The 22870-nt window shown below is 36.2% G+C and overlaps 2 protein-coding genes across 2 annotated transcripts; both read right to left on the minus strand.

Moving 5' to 3' along the window:
• Positions 1-201: 201 nt before the first annotated feature.
• On the minus strand, positions 202-10133 carry LOC127194725 (vomeronasal type-1 receptor 90-like). The gene is made up of 2 exons (XM_051152290.1): positions 10104-10133; positions 202-1086 (listed from the first exon to the last, which is right to left on the minus strand). Exon 2 carries the CDS (start codon positions 1042-1044, stop codon positions 202-204), a length of 843 nt encoding a protein of 280 aa, XP_051008247.1. The 5' UTR covers positions 1045-1086; positions 10104-10133.
• Positions 10134-21698: 11565 nt separating this feature from the next.
• On the minus strand, positions 21699-22607 carry LOC127194724 (vomeronasal type-1 receptor 90-like). The gene has a single exon (XM_051152289.1). It carries the CDS (start codon positions 22581-22583, stop codon positions 21699-21701), a length of 885 nt encoding a protein of 294 aa, XP_051008246.1. The 5' UTR covers positions 22584-22607.
• Positions 22608-22870: the final 263 nt, after the last annotated feature.

A 22870-nucleotide genomic window follows, 5' to 3' on the forward strand; every position in this document is an offset into this window, starting at 1 on the left:
GATGTCCTCTCCTCTGACCCACTTTCTTGGTAAGTAAAGATTTTCACGGTACGTATCCCTTGGACTAGTGTTTTGATATAAGTGAGTATATACCGTTCGTCTCTTTTTGCTTCTGGGTGAACTCACTCATTATGATAATTTCTAGATCAATCCATTATGAATCATTTTTTTAATGGAGAGAAAAATAATCTTAAAAAATACCTAGTAGCATTTTGACTGCAATATTTTCAGCACATTGATTATTCTCTTGTTAGAACTGATCTGTACCAAAGGAGTAATTGTGGGATAGGCATTCATCACAATCTTCTGAACCATCAGGAGGACTGGGTCGTACATCCATAGCAGGACTGATGTAGTTGAGAGGATGAAGTCCACCCAGTACAGGGCCACAAAGAGAAGCACAAGCAGCAAGATGGTCTGGGTGGCACTCTTCTCAGGGGATGCTTTAAGGTGGCTGATGCTATGAAGATGCTTGCATTGTCTCTGATGTCTGAACAAGACAATCACCATGTATGTGCTTGTGGTCAGCATGACTCCTACAAGAAGCACATCTCTGGATGTTGTCACTGCTAAAATCAATCCCCTGGTGATGTAGTTCATGGGGAAGAGTGAGCAGGATTTAGTGACCTTCATCTGATTGGCTTCACTCATGTTGGTGAAACCACCAACATAGAAGATCAGGTTACTACTGAATGACAAATTGAAAGACCAAATATAGAAAAAAGCATTGAACATATATTTTTTAAGTTTATGTTTAAATTTTGCCAACAAAGAGGTACTGGGACTGATAGTGACAGCCTGGAACACACTCAGGAGGCAGGTGGTGCAGATGGAGAGGCCTCTCATCACCCTGTGTATGTAACATGTTGCCTTACATTTGAAGTCATTCTCAATGTTCAGTGACTCAAATATGTCAGCAAGCCAAATGTCCCCTGCAGTGAGGAGCATCATTATGTGAATGAAGGACAGCTGACAGGAGATCAGGTCCATGGGCTTAGGTCTATGACCTAGGATTATAAAGGTATAGGAAAAAAGGAGAAACATATTGGCTAAGAGTCCAAGTCCAGCTTGGAAATAAAGGACATTCTCAAATGAGAACATATGTGGAAAATGTATTCATCTTAAGAGCATAGTGGAAATATATTTCTCAAATCTGAAAAAAATAGATTATGTATCAAACTTTTAATTTACTGGACAGTGTGTCTGCATCATTATTATTGTCTCTACTAACCTGTCTCTTTGACTTTTGATATTTCAGACTGTAGGTCATAGATTACATTTCTATATACCATCCATGTATATTCTGTATATGTAAAGCATATTATAGATGATAAATGCATTCACAGTCATATGTATACAGAATGTATACTTTGTGTGCCTGTATCGCACTTGAGCCTCATGCCTTAGAAATTCAATCCTATGGATTTAAGTTCCCTCATTTTAACTTAACACCTAAAACAGTGATAAGGAGCACATAGTATTAATCACATTTGTACAACCGAACAAAACTATGTCAGTCTGGGAAAAATCACAAAAGAAATGAAAAACTCAGGTAAGTCAGCTTCATATTTCATAATTTTACTGTGCTCTACTTTGCAACCTTCTACGTTTTGACTCACAATTCTAAAGGTATCACAGTGATAATTCATGATAATCTCACTCGACAATTTGCATCTTTTTAAAAGTTCCCTTTCCCATGAAACCTTACATACTCAGAATCTAGAATTGAAGAAATAGATACAGTTGGAGACCAATAGTTTGCTTTCCACATCCTAAGTTGAATACCCACTGTGGTTATAAATTGACCTAGATGGTTTCCAGTTCAGTTCTTATCCCATGAAATCCTTTGTGAACTCCAATTCAGGATTTCAGAATTAACTCCTAGCTGTCAAGAAAAACTCACCCTCTCTTTCTTTTTTCCTTCTTTCTTTCTTTCTTTCTTTCTTTTTTTTTTTTTTTGTGGAGGCAGGAAGCAAATCATTAACAGTATGATTCCTTAACAATATGATACCTTAACACTTTTCCAGCCATCCACATTTTTATTTCAGCTAACCACGTCCTTCCTCTGTATTCATCTCTCTCAATCTTACCTAAGAACTCACCCACTTTTGCGTTTCCCCTGTCTGATCAATTGTATCCTGCTACTCACCTTGACCTTCCTCCCACCATCTTCTGTATTTACCTCCCTCCTCCCCTCCTGATGAGCCCTGTCTTTTCCATTTACCTGATCAGATACTTATACCATGCTATTCTGCCCTCTACTCATCCCACCACTATCCCTGTCTGACAATGGCCTCATTTTGCTTTCCTGATTTCCATAGTTACCATAGCTACATAATCATATCTGAAGATGTGGAGCTAGGAGCCTCCAACAAGAGAGAACATGAAACCTTAAGACAAATACTATTTTCGACATATTATGACAAACATGAACTTGCTGAATTGACCACATAGTTATGGTGACTGGGATTTTCTGTTTGAAAGAGATTCTGTCCCATGCAGTAGAAAACAAGATCCCCAGTGTTATCACACATCACAGGAACCCAAGCATCTTTGCAGTTTCACTCAATAGTCATACCTTTAGTACTTAAGGTATTTGGCCAAGTTACCAAGATAAATTTATTATTGAATTAATTTAATTCAGTGCTTTAAAATCAGCATATTATAGAGAAATAGAAAATGACTATACTGACTCAGATTAGTGTGAGAAAGAGAACACCAAATTATATTTTCTAGTTCACTTGTATATTCCAGATATGTAGATCATATAACATCTCCATGAACATGATTTGAAAAATCACATATTTCATATTTACATGATTTTTGTCCCTTAAAAGCTTAATGTAGTAAAGTAATGGATTAATCCCAATTTCAAGAGCCAAACATCTGGTTTCCTTACCAACATATATTTATGTAGCTGCACAGCGATGTTCTGGTTTTTCAAAGTTCCAGGTTATGGGCTGGAGAGATGGATTTTTGTCTTTCTGATTCATCTGTGGCTCCTAACCATCTGCAACTATATAGTTCTGGGGAATCCATTGCCCTCTCTGATACGGCACTGTCATGGTACATAGGCATACACGCAAGCAAAATGCTCATATATGGAAAATAGAATAAATAAAATAGACAAAAGCTTCCCAATAATATTGAATTCAAGCATTATTCTCCTAATCAAAAGAACAGTACCCTATTTCAATTTTAAAATTGCAAATGTACAAATGGTATATGTATAATAATTTAAATTAATTGTACACCTATAATTTATTAATATAGGACATAGAAGTATATATAAAAGATGATAAGATAAACGATATTAATGTATTTTTCTCTTTCAGAAAGTATGTTATTCAACCTCTCTACTTAATATCCATTGCTTTGTAAATGTTTATCTCATAGAGAAAATGATAGGTATTCTCATTGATGAAATGGAATCTTTCTCTGGGATTCCCTGAAGCTGAGGCTGGACCAGAAAAGACAATAGCTGACATGGCTACAGAGTTGTTAACATATGCATGCAGTGAGGAAAGCCATTTGTTTTATTTGAAAAAAAAATTGCAGTGCTGGGGGTGTTTTACATTAGTTTAAATTATAATTTTAGTTGTAAGTATTAAAACTCAAAGTACATCCATAAACATAAATAATAGTGAAGAAGCCATCCCATCAATATTGAATTGACCCAAAACAAAAGACTAAGTAGTGTGCACGCAGCTGTCTGAAGAGAGCTGTGGCACAAAAGACCAAGAGCTGTTTTGTGCAGAGTTCTACAATCTTCTAAGAAAATGAATTTACTTCTTTATTATATCAGCTTTTGATTTTAGAGCAGTTTTGATTTATGATTTATGGTGACCTCTGCCTTCTGCTTTGTGGGGATTTAGTAACCTAAAGAACATACAAATATACTAGATCAAAAGTATCATTTCCATTATAAGATTTACCATATTTAGTGAGTAATGACCTAAAAGCAATATTACTGCTCAGAGAACATAAAGTATTTAAGCGGCTTTCAGGTGACAAGGTACACAGTGCTGGCTGATATTCTGTCCACTGTCAGCAACTTTAATAAGGTTTCAAGAAGAGATGGCTCAGCAGTTAAGAGCACTGCCTGCTCTTCCGAAGGACCCGGGTTCAATTCCCAACACCCACATGGCAGCTCACAACTGTCTGTAACTCCAAGATCTGACACCCTCACACATAAATTAAAATTAAATAAAAAGTGTTAAAAAAGAAGAATTTGAGGAGATGAAGACCTTAGCCTCACAAGATAGACATATAGAACCTTTATGATATAGATAACGACAGCAGGAATAAATACTAATAAGTTATTAATAAAGTATCATTTTGTAGTTATTACCTGACACTCTTAAACAATTTTAATGCATTGATTAATATTTGGAAATTGAGTTTAGTGCAGATGTAATTGGAAGCACACATGTCACAGACATGAGGATAAGTTGTAGAGGCTTTGCTTGACAAAGTTCCAGAGACCTCTGTCTGTCCAGAATAATCTTTAGACACCCAGAACATCTGTTGAGGTTTTGTTGGACAAAGGTCCAAACATCTCTGGCTGATCACCACTGCCCTTAACTATTATGTGTGCTCCAGGTGTAATTTTGTCTAAAAATCTGCCTTTTTCTTCTAAAGTGTCCTTTTCTTTTCATTTCTCAGCCATAACAAAATTCATACAGGGAAAATTGTTTTTCACACAGAGAATCTTGAAAGAGGGCATCTGGCCGAGGGCTTGAGACATTGATAGAGTTGTTGTATGTTTTTTTTCTCTGACTGTGCGCACCCAAACAGAAACAACTGCATGAAAGTTAAGACCTGCAGAAAAGTTTCTTTAGAATCTGCTTTGAGAACAACAGGAACTGGGCTTGGAATGCCATGGTTTACAGAAAGTTTACGATAAAGGGCCTCTTGGCAGTTAGACTAGGTTTGGATTGCACACCTGTCGGTTCGGGGCTGGTAGTAAGACAAAGCTTTTCTTTAATAGAGAACACTTCAGCTCAAGCTATGTTGCTACGACAATCTTGTAAACACAATGGCTTTAGACCAGGGAAATTTATGATTAACCTTTCCCAAGTATTGTTTAAGAAATAATAATCACGAGCCGGGCGTGGTGGCGCACACCTTTAATCCCAGCACTCGGGAGGCAGAGGCAGGCGGATCGCTGTGAGTTCGAGGCCAGCCTTGTCTACAAAGTAAGTCCAGGATGGCCAAGGCTACACAGAGAAACCCTGTCCCAAAAAACCAATAATAATAATAATAATAATGATAATAATAATAATCAGGTTATGCTGACCATTGCTTGGCAATTGGCTGATTTTTGCCGTATGCTTTATTATAGGTTATACAGAACTTTTTCTATTTCCTTGTTGTAGTGTTCTCTTGCTTGGCTGATTTTTGAATGCCCTATTGATTGCAAAGGATGAGAAAAATCATGATGTAATCTGTAATGTAAAAACTAAACTTCTTTTTAAATAAAATACTGGGGTTTGCCCAACAAGAACAGCAAGGAGTCAGACAGACAGCAAGCTAGGCAGACACAGAGACAGAAAGACAGGAAGTAAAGTTCTCCTGGGCTTTAAGACCTTCAGTTTTGTACTGCATATGGCTGAGTCTCCAAAGATTTATTTTTCCTCCATTCCTCGAGCATGATGACTAGTTGCTCTCCAATGGTTGGTCTCCCTTAACCAGTTGTCTATTGTCTGCTCAATTTTCCCTACAGCGGATCCACCGTTCTTCTCTCCTCTTCACTGTTCCTGGAGCTGGACTGTGGGAGCTGCACACACAGACACTGACTAGAATATTCCAGTCTCACAGGAGCCAGCCCCCCTGAGATGAAGCAGCAGGAGTGTCACTGCGAGACTATGAGGAAGAGACCAAACCCATGGATCCATCACATGTTGCATTGCATGAGTTTGGGGGAAATATGAAAATGTTCACTGGCAAAGTGTGTGTGTGTGTGTGTGTGTGTGTGTGTGTGTGTGTGTGTGAGAGAGAGAGAGAGAGAGAGAGAGAGAGAGAGAGAGAGAGAGAGAGAGAGAGAGAGAGAGATTTTAATGGACTACTGAGACTAAGAATAGAAGCATAGCGTAATGTGTGTCAGGGCTGCTAACATGAATACCTGCATATACTTGAGTGAGAAACTGAAAATTATTAAAAATGTTTTTGAAGTAAAAAACCATTAAGGAAAATGAAGAATGTTTCCTTTGTTTTCCAGTTGACATGATCAGATTCATGGTCCATACATAGTGGACCAGTACAGATTTTAATGTGAATTATTCAAAATATACTGAAATTTCTGTAATACTTGCAAGCATAAACTCATATTTCTATCATTGCTTTTTGTAATACTGATACTTCACAGCTAGTAACTTAATGACATTAACTGGCATAATTTTCCCACCTTTTTAAAAACGGTTTATAATTCTATATCATCTGTTTACTGGAGACTCTGTGTGTGTGTGTGTGTGTGTGTGTGTGTGTGTGTGTGTGTGTATGTGTGTGTGTGTGTGTGTGTGTGTCTGCACTTAAAAGAAAGAGCATTTCAATCTGTAGTTCAGACTGACTTCTACCAAATCCATGAAGCTCTTGCGTTACATAGGATTGAAACTGCTGGTCTCATAAATGTGTGACAGCACCCCTGGCATCCTTTCCCATTTGAATCTTTATACATTATTAAATGATAATCCAGGAAAAATGTATTTCTGATATTTTATCACCTAAATTTAAATTTACTTGGCATTTCTTTGTCAATGCATATTTTAAGAAGAAATTGCATTTTTTTTTTTTTTAACTCTTGAAGGACACCTTTGGGACTTTGATGTTAAGTAATTTCATACTACTTGAGAATTGAAAATATTTTTATCACTGCTAATGAGAAGCTTCCTTAATATTATATTGGTGGAAATGTTATAAGGTTCAATTTAGAAAGCTTGAAATATTAAAAATTGAATTAATTTAATTGAAACATTCAAATACCTACTGAAATTATCCAGCTTACATTTTTTGTAAAGATAAATTTACATGGATTTATTAAGTATGTGAGGTGAAATTTCCAGATACTTCTAAAATGTCCAGAAATGATCTACTTTATTAGAAATCATTGCAGTAGAACACACAAATCTATCTACAAATTTAAAACTTATTATATAATGTTAACAAAGTCTTATGTTTTACTATGCCATGATGTGAAGCTTTCCTAAGAATTTCTAAGTACATGCAAACTTAACAGACTAGAAAATTACTTATAAACGCTAATTTGGTTAATATTATTTGTATAAAGTTTCATATGGTTAAACACATACAGCCAGTTAACCTGAGAAAAGTAGTAAAAAGATAACATACAAAATACAATTTAAATGTACCTTAATACTAAAAATGTACTCCTGCAAACCAATAAGTATCTGTTCTTGGTTTTTCACCCTCTAAGGTATTTTAGATGTTTTGTTACAGAGATGGAAAAGTAAAAAAGTTGACAATATGTAGATGGAACCATGTTCTTAGAATTATGAGAGTATATGATCATGAGAATCCTATTTCAGATGTCCTCTTTAAAATATTCCATCTGCAGCTGCTTTACATATATATGGATGTTCATTCATTGTAAAGAGCGATGGATTTTGTGACACTTCCGTTCAATAGATCGCACCCATTGATCATCCTCATCCTATTAACCAATCCTGTTTCTATTTACCTTTCTGCTTGGTCCTTTTTACCTCTCAATAGCCCCTTTCTATTTTACTTATATATTCAGAGATAACATTAAATGAAATCTATGCTCGTTTATAAATTGTTGCACTGAGATCTTCATATGTAGAAGCATCTGTTGTATTTGCGTATTATATAGTCAGGTTCAAAAGTAAAATTCTAAGCAGATAATTTTCTAATAACTTATAGAACTCTTGATTCATTCTAACACCTACTTTCAGTTTTCACTCTTAGTTAAGAGAAAATGAAACACTCACCAGAATGGGCCTGTTACAAATATCCATGTAGAATGAGGTCCTAAAATGTAGTTACAAGGAAGAAATTTCATCAGCTCATCTCTCTCTAGACCCATAATTATCATGTCATCTGGAGCAGGCAGTTCCGCCATTGATATTGTTACAAAGTGGCAGCATCAAATGGAAAAGTGAACTTCCCTAATTCCAGGAGAAACAGTGTTGTAGGAACAGCTGATGTCTGTGTTTCCTGTGTATGAGATTGCCTCCCCTGGCCATGTCTGTCTGTATGGATTAACTTGTCTGGATCCTTGTGTACAAAACAAAAGAAATAATAATAATGTTCCATTTAAAAGGGTAGAAAAACATTTCCTATTCCCCAGGGTAACCTTTCTGCCTTAAAAACATTAGTGGTGGCCTCTATACTTACTTGACAGTGGACTCAGGGTCTCACCTAGAAATTACCAGCTCTTTTGCTAAAATTAAGAAACTGTCATCTCCTCTAAACACACTTGAGGAAGTAATCTTTCTTACAGAGCCCATTAAAAGTGGGATCATGTCGATGTATTATCAGCAGAAATCATGCTGTGGTTTTGGGAATGTGCTCAGTTGTTACAGTACATATCTAGAAAGTATTATATATGTGGGACACCATGAAAAGAATCATACTTTCAAATTATAGGCACAAATTAGGGAGATGCATCAAGTCAATGAAAGCACAAGACCTTCAATATGACCATAGAAGGAAACAGCCTCAAAGATATACCCATATAACAAACAAAATTTACATGAATGTTTTAGTTAAAACACTAAGGATATAGAACAAAAAAGTGGATTTAATAGCAGTTGTGCTACTTGTAGGTTTCTAGGACCCTCTGTATCCTTTTATTTTGCTATTCTCCCAAAACAATATGATAGGCAGATTTGGGCCCAGGGGTCCCGCTCAAACTAAGGCACCAGCCAAGGACAATACAGGAGGTAAACTTTAAACCCCTTCCCAGATCTAGCCAATGGTCAGAATATTCTCCACAGTTGAGTGGAGAGTGTGATATGACTTTCTCACGTACTATGGTGCCTCACATTTGACCATGTCCCCTGGAGGGGGAGACCTGGTGGCACTCAGAGGAAGGACAGCAGGTAGCCAAGAAGAGACTTGATACCCTATGAGAATATATAGGGGGAGGTGATCCCCCTCAGGAACAGTCATAGGGGAGGGGAATAAGGGGAAAATGGGCGGGGGGAGGAATGGGAGGATACAAGGGATGGGATAAACATTGAGATGTAACAAGAATAAATTAATAAAAAAAATTTTTTTAAAAAAGAGAAAAAAAATAGCAGTTGTGGTCCAGTTTCTAAATGTTGAATAATTCCAGGCTTAATAGAAGTTCTGCTATTCCTAGCTTATTTAACCATTTTCTCTAATTTAATTGGGCCTCTACAAAGGTATGATTTATCCCAAAACAGCCAGGAGAAACCTTAAGAGAATGATGCCCCATTTCTCTTAAGGAGGGTTGGGTAGGTTTTTGGTTACTTTCTTGGTGTATAGGTATTTATTTTTATCGGTAGTTGGTTACAAGTTACTATTGGTCTTATTCAGAGAACGAACTAGGGGACTCAGTGATGTTTCTTTCTTCTCCTTTATCTTTCTTTCTTAGCTTTTGAGATAGTGTTTGATATAATATGGTTTTTACAATTAAGCTTATTTGTTTTGGAGTTAAAATGTTTTTAGGTCTAGATAGATGTTTTAAGTTGATAGAGATGACATATAAAAGATATTGATTTATGTTCAGAATTGTAGACTCACTGAGATAGGAAAGATATTTCCTTCAAGGTTGTCAAATTCAAATAGCCAAAACACTGTGATTGTAACATTTATATAATTCTTGATTGTTTTGTGGTTCTTCTTACTATATATAGTTTATTTTGTTTATGTGTAATAATACAAGTGATGGGATAACAATTGAGTTGTAATCTGAAAAAATTAATTAAATAATAAAAAAATAATAAATGTTTATGTAAAAAATTTTAAATTAAAATAAAAAAGTGGATTGAAAACTCTAAGAGAAAAACTACAAGTCTTAGGCTGTAATTCAACAACAACAGAAATAACAAAAAGACTATACACACATGGAAACTAAACAACTCTCTACATAATGATACCTCGGTCAGGGAAGTGACAAAGAAAGAAATTGAAGACTTCCTGAAATTCAATGAAAATGAAGGAACTACATACCTGGATTTGTGGGATACATTGAAAGCAGTGCTAAGAGGAAAATTCATAGCACTAAGTGCCTTTATAAAGATCTAGCCAATGGTCAGAACATTCTCCACACTTGAGTGGAGAGTGGGATATGACTTTCTCACATACTCTGGTGCCTCACATTTGACCATGTCCCCTGGAGGGGGAGACATGGTGGCACTCAGAGGAAGGACAGCAGGTTACCAAGAAGAGACTTGATACCCTATGAGCATATACAGGGGGAGGTAATCCTCCTCAGCAACAGTCATAGGGGAGGAGAATAAGGGGAAAATGGGAGGGAGGGAAGAATGGGAGGATACAAGGGATGGGATAACCATTGAGATGTAACAAGAATTAATTAATAAAAAAAATTAAAAAAAAAGAAATTGAAAACATCCCACATAAACAATTTAACAACACAGCTGGAAGCCCTAGGAAAAAAAGTAGCAGAAACACCCAAGAGGAATAGACGTCTGGAAATAATCAAACTCAGGTCTGAAATTAATAAATTAGAAGCAAAGAGAACAGTCCAAAGAATCAACAAAACCAAGAGCTAGTTCTTTGAGAAAATCAACAAGAAAGACAAACCATTACCCAACCTAACTAAAAGGCAGAGACACAGTATACAAATCAACAAAATAAGAAATGAAAAGGGAGACATAACAACAGACACTGAAGAAATACAAAGAATCATAAGATCCTACTTCGAAGGTATATATGCCACAAAATTTGAAAATCTAAGGGAAATGGATGATTTTCTTGATCAATTCCACTTGCCAAAATTGAGTGAAGAACAGATAAACAAGCTAAATAGTTCCATTTCCCCTGTAGAAATAGAAGCAATCACTGATAGTCTCCAAATCAAAAAAAGCCCAGGACCAGATGGTTTCAGTGCAGAATTCTACCAGATCTTCAAGGATGAGCTAATACCGATACTATTTAAGCTACTTCAAAAGATAGAAATGGATGGAACATTACCAAGTTCATTCTATGAGGCCACAGTCACATTGATACCTAAACCTCACAAAGACCCAACAAAGAAAGAGAATTTCAGACCAATTTCTCTTAAGAACATTGATGCAAAAATACTCAATAAAATACTCACAAAACTAATACAAGAACACACCAAAGATATCATTCACCATGACCAGGTAGGCTTCATTCCAGGCATGCAGGTATGGTTTAACATATGGAAATCCATCAATGTAATCCACCATACAAACAAACTGAAAATAAAAAAAACCCACATGATCATCTCCTTAGATGCAGAGAAAGCATTTGGTAAAATCCAACACCCACTCATGTTTAAAGTTTTGGAGAGATCAAAGATAGAAGGCACATACTTCAACTTAATAAATGCTATATATAGCAAGCCAATAGCCAAAATCAAATTAAATGGAGAGACACTCAAGAAAATTCCTCTAAAATTGGGAACAAGGCAAGGCTGCCCACTCTCTCAATATCTCTTCAATATAGTACTAGAAGTTCTAGCCAGAGCAATAAGACAACAAAAAGATATCAAAGAAATCCAAATGGGAAAGGAGGAAACATTTTATAGATAAAACACTAAGTAAACAGAACAAAAAGTAGACAGAAAGCTGTAAGAGAAAGTCTGCAAGTAACAACAAAATCCCCATAAAAAGGAAGTGTGAACATCCAGAATTCCAGGAAAACAGTAAACTAAAAATAGCTATGTAGGGTTTGACCTTTTCAAATCTATTTATTTAGGGTTCTTTAATGCTTATAACTCCATTTCTATCCACTTCCTCTATGTAGGAGAGAAAAGAGGCTAATGGTAAAGGAGAAGTAGACTTTTTAGACTCAGTTGCTTGCTGCAATCATAGTCAGGATTGCATCAGACCCATCCATTAAAAAGAAAACCAGCAATTCAGCAAAGGCAGCTGTAACCAAACCTGGAATCTGGAGCAGCAGTTGAAACCAGGAAACTCAAAGCATTCTCTAGAGCATTTCCCTCTAGGAGCACCTTAAAGCAAAATGATGAACAGCCAAGCAATAGGGAATGGTGACAAGACCAAAAATCCAAGCCTCTTGTTTTGGGGATCATATATACATATACACACACATACACACATAACTCTCAGAGTCTATACAAAGATGCTTATCATTTGGCAAAGACCATGCCCCCACAAAAGGCAGTACCTCTTCTAGTGGACAAACATCACATGTTCTCTCACAAATCTGTTTCCAGTGGACAAACACTGCACACACTCACACAAGTCTGTTTCATATCCTACATTTGGGATCAAAACAAAAACATGTTTATATCCATTACATAGTTATTTCTCAAAGTAAACTTTCAAATCCAGAAGAAAGTGAAGCAGTACATCTCAAGTCCTAAAGGATATCCAATCCAAAATAATATACCCAGCAAAACCACTGCCATGAATGAAGGAAGAGGAACAATTTTCCACATCACAGTCAGCCTCAAAAATTATATTCAACAAACCAAACCTAAGATAATAAAAAACAATTATTTTTTTGTCTGTGAAAGGAATGAGTATAGCAGAGAGACTGTGGAAAAATATGAAGTCATAATTATTAAAACACTAGGAAACTCAACACCCAAAATCAATAACATCATGTCTAGAACTAAAATACACATTTCAATAATACTTTAAAGATAAATGCCTTATTTCCACATCAAATGTCACATACTGACTGAATGGATCAAGAAACAAATCATTTTCTGCTGCCTTCAAAAGCCACATTTAATTTTAAAGGTAGTGACTACCTTAGACTATAAGGCTAGACAAAAGTACTACAATCATATGGAACCAGGAAAAAGATGGTCTCATTATTCTGACTTCTGACAAAACAGATTTGAATTAAAATTAATCAGAAGGAACAAAAGGATAAAAAGATAAAGAAAGGAACTTCTAATCAGGGTATCAGTTGACCATGAAGACATTATCATCTTAAACAACTATGTGTCAAGCTCAAGGGTGCCCAGTTTATTAAAAAATAAATTTTAGTTCTGAATTAAAGGATACAAATTAACATCAAGCCACTAACAATAGGTGATTTTAATACACAACATGTGATCTGTCCTAGGCATGTAGACTTGGGAAGGAAGTGACAATTAGGATACTTGTCTTTCTCCTGAAACTTGAGTTCTTGGAAATTCGTGGAAGAGTCTCTCTCTCTCTCTCTCTTCCTTTCTTTCTTTCTTTCTTTCTCTCTCTCTCTCTCTTTCTCTCTCTCTCTCTCTCCTTTTCTCTCTTCTTCTATTTCTTTCACTTTTCTATCTTTTCTTCTGCCTCTCTTTCTATCTCTTTCTTTTTACAGCAGTGATGCCATATTCAACTGTAAGTATGGAAGTAAAGAGTGCTATAGATGGGAGTAAAAGAAAAGCATCTGATCTTTGCTCTGACATTTATTTTCTGGAGTCTAGATAACTGGAGAGTATCTTAGATATTTTCAGAGTCATAAAAATGCTCTCAGTAGATGGTTTCCCATTTCATTTACAGTAAACATGGAAAAGAGAAAGCAACAAGTAAGGCATGGCCCAATGAGTCCCTATCTCCCAAAATAATATAGATTATCTACTCAAACCATGAAACTAAATAATACAAGGTTTACTTCCAATACTTTGGAAGTGCTATTGCAGGCTGTTTAGGATAAATAAGTTATACCAGTTAATTGTTAGTTGATCATATCATGATGATGTCAATCACTAGTCTGCTTTTAAGACAAGACTACACATCTTAGGTGTGGCATATAGACATGAGTCCATAGAAAGATGAGGTAGGATAGTTAGACTAGGTCTTCAAAAACCCCAGAAACATATAGAATATGGCATTTGAAATATTTTTATTATTTTAAATATTCACTGACAATGAGACAAGTTAACTTCTGGCAACATGCAGCTTACCTTAGAGAAGATGATGAGGATCAAAGAAACTTTTTGTGGAGATAGCTTCAAATGTGGCAAACAAGCCACTGGGAAAAACGCCCTCGTTTCTACCACAGACAGAATTCTGCCCCCCAAAATGGGCAAGCTTGGAGGCAGGCAGAGTCGATGGTCAAACTCTGCCAAGACAGGATAAGCAAGTCCTTTATAGTTCCTAACTTACAAATATGTCTGACAGACATATTGAGCCAGAAGGCTGAAGAATATACTCCAAAATAATAGATAGTATTGGGTGACTCTTCAGATAGCAAACTGTGCCTGTCATTTTCTCATTCAGAAAGCTACTAACTTGCACACCAGCAATACTCAGGTAATCAAGTTTATTCCTTCTCAAGTCTCTGATGGAGTTGAAGACTAAGTAGCTTAGTTTTCAATGAAAGCTTAGTTGTTTAGGGGTTAAGATGTTTTTAGGTCTAGATAGACGTTTTAAGGTGATCATGACAAGATGTGATGGAGATAGATTTATATTTAGATTTTTAGATGCACCAAGAGAGGAAAGATGTTTTCTTCAAGGCTGTCAAATACAAATAACCAAAACACTAAGCATGTATCATTTATATAATTCCTGATTGTGTCATGATTCTTCTTGCTATAGGTAGTTTATTGTATATATGAGTAAGAATATAAGTGTATATGTAAATAAATTAATACATAAAAAATTTGGACCTCATGAAACTGAAAAACTTCTTTAAGGCAAAGGATACTGTCAAAAGAAAAAAATCAACAGCCTACAGACTGGGAGATCTTCACCAACCTTCCATTTGCCAAAGGACTAATATCCAAAATATATAAAGAACTCTAGAAATTATGCTAACTTGTGTTGTAATCTAAAAACAAATTCTTAAGCCCAAAACATCTTCTTTAATTGTAAACAAGTTAAGCTTAATTGTGACACTATAACTATGCAGTCTTCAACCCCAGCAATGACATCAATTTGTAAGAAGTACAAAGTAAGCAGCTTCCAAAAATATAGAAATGACAGCGGGAACTGGCTACCTAGACAGTTAGTTGTCTAAGTGTAGGCATGAGATTATTGTGAAATTCAAATTCTGAATACTGTACCCCATATCTGGTGGCAATCCTTGTTCTGAGAATATCCTGTTTCAGTGTTGTGTAAACACTGCTGTCCAATTGTACCCTGACATACCAATAAAGCTGCTTCCAGCCGATCACTGAGCAGAGGAGAGAATAGGGCTGGACTTCCTCCCAGCCCTGGTAGAAGAAGTAAGAAGAAGAAATAAGGGATTCATTCACCAATAGATGTCCAAGAGACATCAGGAGAGAAGAGCTGGAGCAGGACAGCAATAAAATGCAAGTAATCTCAGGTATTTACTCTAGGGTAAGCCAGACTTCCTTATGGGTTAAGAACAGAGTAATAACAGCTCAGTTGATGTGATGGGAATATTGTTAAAATAATATAATACAGTCTTAATTATTGGTGTGAGAAACTAATAAGCAAACCGAATTATATAACAATAACTTTAACATTTTGACATACCAAGTGGGGTCAGACTTAAATAGAAAGTAAAACTATAGAGCAGTTTTTTTTGTTGTTGTTGTTCTGTTCATTAAGAGAGCAACAATAGTTTTTGAGACAGGAGCTCACAGCTCCCTGATTAGACAGATGATACATGCCCCTTATCCACCAGAGCAGCAAAACTTCCAGTCAGCTACAGAAAAACAAAAACTGATAGAACTCCAGAAAGGCAAACAGAAGTACTGCTTTAAGAAGCCCTTGCTGAGGAAAAAACAGTTGCCCTTTAACACAAGAAAGCTTCTCAAAGCCATATTTTCATAGCCAAGCCAAGAAGCTAAATCCCTTGGACAAGGAGCTCTTGTTGGGCTAGAAGGAAACACTTGTGGAGTTCATAACTTTCCAGAATGAGAGAATGGTCAGGATCAATTAAAGGAGGCAAAAAACAAAACAACAACAACAAAAAAACCCTCTCACTGGAAATCAGATCTAAAGACATATGGAGAAGCCTTGAGCATCTAAACTTGCTAGATCTAGAAAGGAAGCTGGATCTAAGAAAGTAAAGTATGTAAGGAGAGGTTTTGCTACTAAAAAATATTATTTTGTATGTTGAAAAAGATGGAAGACACAGTGACACAATTAATCTAGATTCCATTTGAGTTTGTTTCACTTAGCATAGAAATAATGTTTTCAGTGGTGATTACAGCTTTGTGTATCCTCTTTGAGTGAGATCAGAATAAGACAGACTTGGAAAAAGAAAAGCCTGAGAAATTAGATGCTATATTAAAGGTCATAGAATAGAGGTTGGATAAGTTTCTGAATAAAATTATGGAACCTTCAGAGTTCAAACTTGAACTTATGATAACAACAAAAAGTTAATTTCAAAAGAAATTTCTGAATGTAGCACATTTAGACTCTGGGTAGAAATGCTTCAGTTGTAGCCCAACATGAATATTGTATGTATATTGTCAAGGCTCAGTTACTGATTGAAGGTCTATATGCTAAATTAGAAATGCAGATCCTATTTGGTGTTGCCTTAAAACAAGGCCATATGGTTGATTCTGTGCTCCATTTTGCAGAGTTGGAGAAATGAAACATGAGCACCATGCCATAGGTTCATATCCAGAATTCCAGTGGGCTTTGTCTTCAATTCTGGACAGCATGGTTCTAAGGCTACACATTTGTTAGAGATGGTGACTATCTTAGAGATGCCTTTGCAAATTGGGGTTGATAGTGCTCCAGCATGTATTTCAACTGGAATGCAAGCTTTTGTTAGACATTTGTGACATAAAGTATGTTAGAGATATAACCCTTTAGGTTGGAATCCTTGTTCTAAGAATATCCTGTCTCAGTGTTGTGTAAGCACTGCTCCCTAACTGTCCACTGACCCTTATTGCCCATAAAGCAGCATATAGCCAATTACCAAGCAGGGGGTAGAATAGGTCTTGACCTCGTGCCAACCAGGGCTGGAGAATTAAGAAGAGGAATCAGGGGATTAATTCATTGGCAGAGATTGAGGAGACATCAAGAGAGAAGAGCTGGAGCAGGAAATTAATAAAGTGCAAGTAATCTGGAGGAAGCCTGGTTAGTTTAGGTGTTAAGAAAAAAGTAATAACTGCTCAATTAATATGTCATGAAGCTTGTTAAAACAATATGCGTCTTAATTATGTGTGTGATAGAGGATTAAGAGAGCAGTGACTGTTGGAACATCATCTTCAGCCTTCTGGCCCAAAATATCTGACAGATGTTTTGTAAAGCAGGAACTATGAAGTATTGCCTACTGTGCCTTGGAAAAGTTCAGCAGTGATTTCCCTATGTTTAGTTTTTCCATTTTAGACAGCATTTGAATCAAGGGCAGTTTTTTCTTGCCCATTGGCTATCTTGCCACATTTGAAGCCAACTCCATAATGAGAGTCTTTGATGCTCAAAATCTTCTTTGAAGTAGAAAAGAGATGCTGCCAGCAGCAGACATATCTCATTAAAACAAAACAAAACAAAACCCACACAAACAAAACCCAAAAATGACAACAACAACAAAAAACTAAAAATGCCTTAAAGTAATAAAATATCTTTAAATATCATGTTTGGTAGGTCTCTGAGGTTTTGTAAGAGAATCTATCTGTCTATAGTATATCTGAATAGGCAAGTGTTGCTTGTTTTCTGTCTTCTTACTGTCTTTTCAACCTAGGGAGCACACCTCTGTAATAAACTAGACTAGAATCTGACAGGGCCATGAGTTTGACTGACTAACATTAATTTGAACTTCTTAATTATCCTAAATAGTTTGTAATAGTCTTTTCAAGGGAGTAGAACTTAAGAATCACCTAGGCACAATACCTCAATAAGAGTTAATGAATGGTATGTTGTAATAGAAATATAACCTTAATGTTGTATCTGTATACAAAGATCTATACAAATGTAATCAAATATAACCTTATTTATGTATCAATATACAAATATTTATACCAATGTAAGATTTTTGGCTTATTAATGCCTTGGGTTTGAGAGAAGATTCAACAATCTACGCCTTTGTCCTATTGTTCATATATTATTTCTATATCCCCCTTGTTTCCTTTCAACCCTTCTCAGCCTACATAAGAAATAAAGAAGGACAGAAAAATGAAGACGAAAGAGAAAAATCCCTGAGTTTAACTTCCTATACCCTGTTTACTCCCTGATCAGGACTATTTAACAACTTTCAACTAACTACCACAAGTGACAAAATATCCATAGCCCACCAATTGACCAAAAACCTGACCAACCCACCAAAGTTCCTCTGCCTATATCTTACCATCCTGGTCTACCTGGAGCACAGCAAGCAAAGGTGAGCTGTATGTATATGGTCCCTGATTGTCATCTCCTGCAATTCAGAAGAGGGCTGTGGGAGTCCTCAGAAACACTCACTGCAGAGTACCCTCTGCGTCTTTCCTACATGTCTGATCCACCTGAGACCCAGGCAGCAGAACATAGGCCTCAGGATCCCAAGAACATGCAGGAGGCCCTGAGCCACAGGTACCAGAGGTGAGAAGGGGGTTTTTCCCTAATTTCCATTTTCAGGCCAAAGTCACTGACTGACTCCCTGAGGTGTCCTGCACTGGGAAATTTAGCCAACACCAAGGACATACAGATGTATAAAGGGCAGCATAATAGCATAGTCAGCATGAGCAAGGACAATATGGCACCATCAAAGTCCAGCTGTCCTACTACAGAAAACTCTTGATATCCCAACACAACCAAAGCACAAGAAGATGAGCTTAAACCAAACTTTATAAAGGTGGTAGAGGAATTTAAAGAGAAAATCTAAAGAAGTATGAGAAAATATATTCAAAAGGATAGAGGCCTTTAAAGAGGAAATGAACAACCCCCTTAATGAACAAGAAGAAAACAAAATTAAACAGTTGAAGAAAATGAATAAAACCATTCAAGACTTGAAAATGGAAATAGAAAACAAACTGAGAAAGTACTTGAAATGGAAAACATAGAGAAGAGAATAGGAACAGCAGACACAAGCATAACTAACAGAATTTAAGAGAGGGATGCGAGAATCTCAGGCATAGAAGATACAATAGAAGAAATCAATACAACAGTCAAAGAAAATGTTAAATCTCACAAATTCGTGACTCAAAGGTTTCAAGAAATCTAGTATACTGTGAAAAAGACCCAATCTTTGAATAACAGGAATAGAAGAAAGTGTAGAGCCTCAAGTCCAAGGACCAGAAAATATTTTCATCAAAAATCATAGAAAAATCCTCAACATAAAGAAAGAGATGCCTATAAACATACAAGAAGCATTCAGAACAGCAAATAGATTGGACCAGAAAAGAAAATCCTCCAGGCACATAATCATCAAAACAGTAACTACATTGAAGAAAGAAAGAATAATAAAAAGTTGCAAGGGAAAATGGCAAAGTAACTTACAAAGGCAGACCTATCAGAATTACACCTGACTTCTCAACAGAGACTCTGAAAGCTAGAAGGGCCTGGAAAGATGTCTGGAAGCCTTTAAGAGACCATAGATGGAAACCTAGCAAAAAAATCTCAATCACCATAGATTGAAAAACAATATATTCCAAGAAAAAAAAAACACATTTAAGCAACATCTATCCACAAAGTCAGCCCTACAGAAAACATGGGAAGGAGAACTCTAATCCAAGGAGGTCTACTATACCCAAGAAAACACAGAAAATAAATAATTCCACACCAGGGAAAAAGGAAAGCACAGAAACACTAACACCACCAACATCAAAACAACAGGAACTAATAATCATTGGTCATTAATATCTCTCAACATCAATGGACTCACTTTCCCAATAAAAAGACACAGGCTAACAGAATGGATGTGAAAGTGGGATCTATCATTCTCCTGCTTACAGGAAACACACCTTGGGAACAGAGATAGACATTTCATCAGAAAAGAGGGCTATGAAAAGAGTTTCCAAGCAAACAAGGCCAAGAAGGAAGCTGGAGTAGCCATTATAACATCTAATAAAATAGACTTTCAACCAAAATAATTCGAAAGAGACAAGGAAGAACATTTCATATTCATCAAAGAAAACTTCGACCAAGATGAGGTCTTAATTCGGAACAGCTATGTTCCAAAAGCTAGGGCACCCACATTCATAAATAAAACATTACTAAAACTCAAATTATACAACAGCTGCCTTGCATTAATAGAAGAAGACTCACCAATGGACAGGTCATGGAGACATAAACTAAACATCACATAACAAAATTAACCAACAATATGAATCAAATGGACCTACAAATATCTACAGAACATTCTATCCAAACACAAAATAATATACTTTCTTTTTATCACCTCATGATAAATTTTCCAAAATTGACCACATATTCAGTCAGAGGGGAGATGAGAATGAACTCAGAGAACTAGGATAAGTGGAAATTCTAATCAGAATATGTTGTATGAAACAAAAACATTTAAATAAAAGGAACAACATATTTTATTTTATTTTTTCTTCATTTGTTTTTTATTAATTTATTCATATTAAACCTCAATGGTTATCCCATCCCTTGTATCCTCCTATTCCTCCCTCCCTCCCATTTTCCCCTTACTCCCCTATCCTATGACTATAACTGAGGGGGACTTCCTCCCCCTGTATATGCTCATAGGGTATCAAGTCTCTTCTTGGTAACCCTAACAACATATCTTTGAAATGGAGGGGTATATTGGCAAACGCTTTAATCCCAGAGCTGGAGAAGCAGAGACAAAAGAATCCATGGAGCAACCATCTTGGTCTACTTGGCAAGCCCTAGGTACAGTGAGAGACACTCTATTGAAGCACGAGGTGAGTGGCTTCAGAAGAACAGCAGCCAAGCTTGTCTTCTGGAGTCCACATGTGCTTGAACACACATCCTTCATGTGTGCACAAACATACATGCATACACACATTCATATAAAACATGCTGCACATCATATATGTGTATGTAAACAAGTTTTATTTACAAATAGTATTTTAATAAATGTAGATTAATTAAATTGCAAATAAACAAGCATAATGAATTTTTGTCAAAAACCCATTGAGTAACTGGTAAAAAAAAAAAAGGGAAGTTTCAATTCACAATACTTTTATGATCTAGAGAAATTTTCGTTACTAAACAGAATTAAAGCTACAAAATCTTTTCAAAAGAAAAGCTTAAAAAGTTACTATCTACGATGAGCTTCCTATTAGTACCCAGCATCAACAATACATTTATGATAGAAAGTAAAAAGAAGAAAGAAGACTCACATAGAAATATCAAATTATGATGTATACTGAAGTTAAGAACTATTTAATATTAGACACCAGAAATGCCAAAAGAATATATATGTGTAATCCCAAAGACATAAAGAATCTTTCTTTGCTACTTGAAGTATTAAACTTTAAGAAAAATGTATTTTAGAAAAAATAATTCTGGTTACACCAGAATGACTCTTTAAGACCAGCTGCAACTCCAGTTCCAGGGGATCCCATGACCTCTTCTGACCTCTGTGAGCACCATGAATGCATGCGTGCATAATGTACCCAGACATATAAATTAAAAATGAATTGATATTTTTGAAGAAGATGAAAAATTATCTTTTTTTTAAAAAGTAATGTGATGGTGCTTTGGCTAGAGGTTTTTCAGCATAATGATTATTCTGCTATCAGAACTGATTTCTACCAAAGGAGTTATTGTGGGATAAATATTCATCACAAACTTCTGAACAGTCAGGGTGACTGGGTCGTACATCCATAACAGGACTGAGGTGGATGAGATGATGAAGTCCACCCAGTACATGACCACAAAGAAAACCACCAGCAGCAAGATGGTCTGGGTGGCCCTTTTCTCAGGGGATGCTCTCAGGTGGCTGATGCTATGAAGATGCTTGCATTGCCTCTGATGTCTGAACAAGAGAATCATCATGTATGTGCTTGTGGTCAGCATGACTCCTACAAGAAACACGTCTGTGAAGGTTGTCACTGTTAAAAGCAATCCTCTGATGACGTAGTTCATGGGGAAGAATGCACAGGTTTTAGTGATCTTCATCTGGGTAGTCCCACTCATGTTAATATAAGCACCAACATAGAAGATTGTCCTACTACTAAGGGACAAATTAAAACACCAAACACACAATAAAGCACTGGTCATGTATTTTTTTAGTTTCTGTCTAAATTTTGTCAACAAAGAGGTACTGGGACTGATGCTGACAGCCTGGAACACACTCAGGAGGCAGGTGATGCAGATGGAGAGGCCTCTCATCACCCTGTGTATGTAGAAAGTTGTCTTACATTTGAAGTCATTCTCAATGTTCAGTGACTCAAATATTTCTGTAAGCGAAATAACCCACCCAGTGAGGACCATCATTATGTGAACGAAGGTCAGTTGACAGAAGATCAGATCAGTGGGCTTATGTCTGGGACCTAGGATTATGATAATGTAGAAAAAAAGCAGGAACATATTGGCTATGACTCCAAGGCCAGTTTGAAAATAAAGGACATTCTTTAATGAAGACATGTGAGGAAAGTGAATTCTTCTTAGGAGCAGAGAGGAATAATATTTCATATATCTGAAAAAATAATAGAGTGCACAATAAAATTGTGATCCACTAGTCATTATGTCTATATCATTTTAACATTTTACCTATTTATTTTTGATTAATCTTTTTCTTTAATATTTGATGTCCCATACTAGACTTCATAGCCTACATTTTAAAATATACTCCATGTATCTAATTGGAAAAACAGCATACTATGCATAATAAATGCATTCACAGTCACATCTATGCAGAGTGCACACTTTGT

The sequence above is a fragment of the Acomys russatus genome, chromosome 10 (assembly GCF_903995435.1).
Source record: "Acomys russatus chromosome 10, mAcoRus1.1, whole genome shotgun sequence".
In the NCBI taxonomy this organism is placed as follows: domain Eukaryota; kingdom Metazoa; phylum Chordata; class Mammalia; order Rodentia; family Muridae; genus Acomys; species Acomys russatus.

Excerpts from the sequence above, each read along its gene's own strand:
- LOC127194724 (XM_051152289.1), bottom strand. The coding sequence starts at position 22,583 with ATGTCTTCATTAAAGAATGTCCTTTATTTTCAAACTGGCCTTGGAGTC.
- LOC127194725 (XM_051152290.1), bottom strand. The coding sequence starts at position 1,044 with ATGTTTCTCCTTTTTTCCTATACCTTTATAATCCTAGGTCATAGACCT.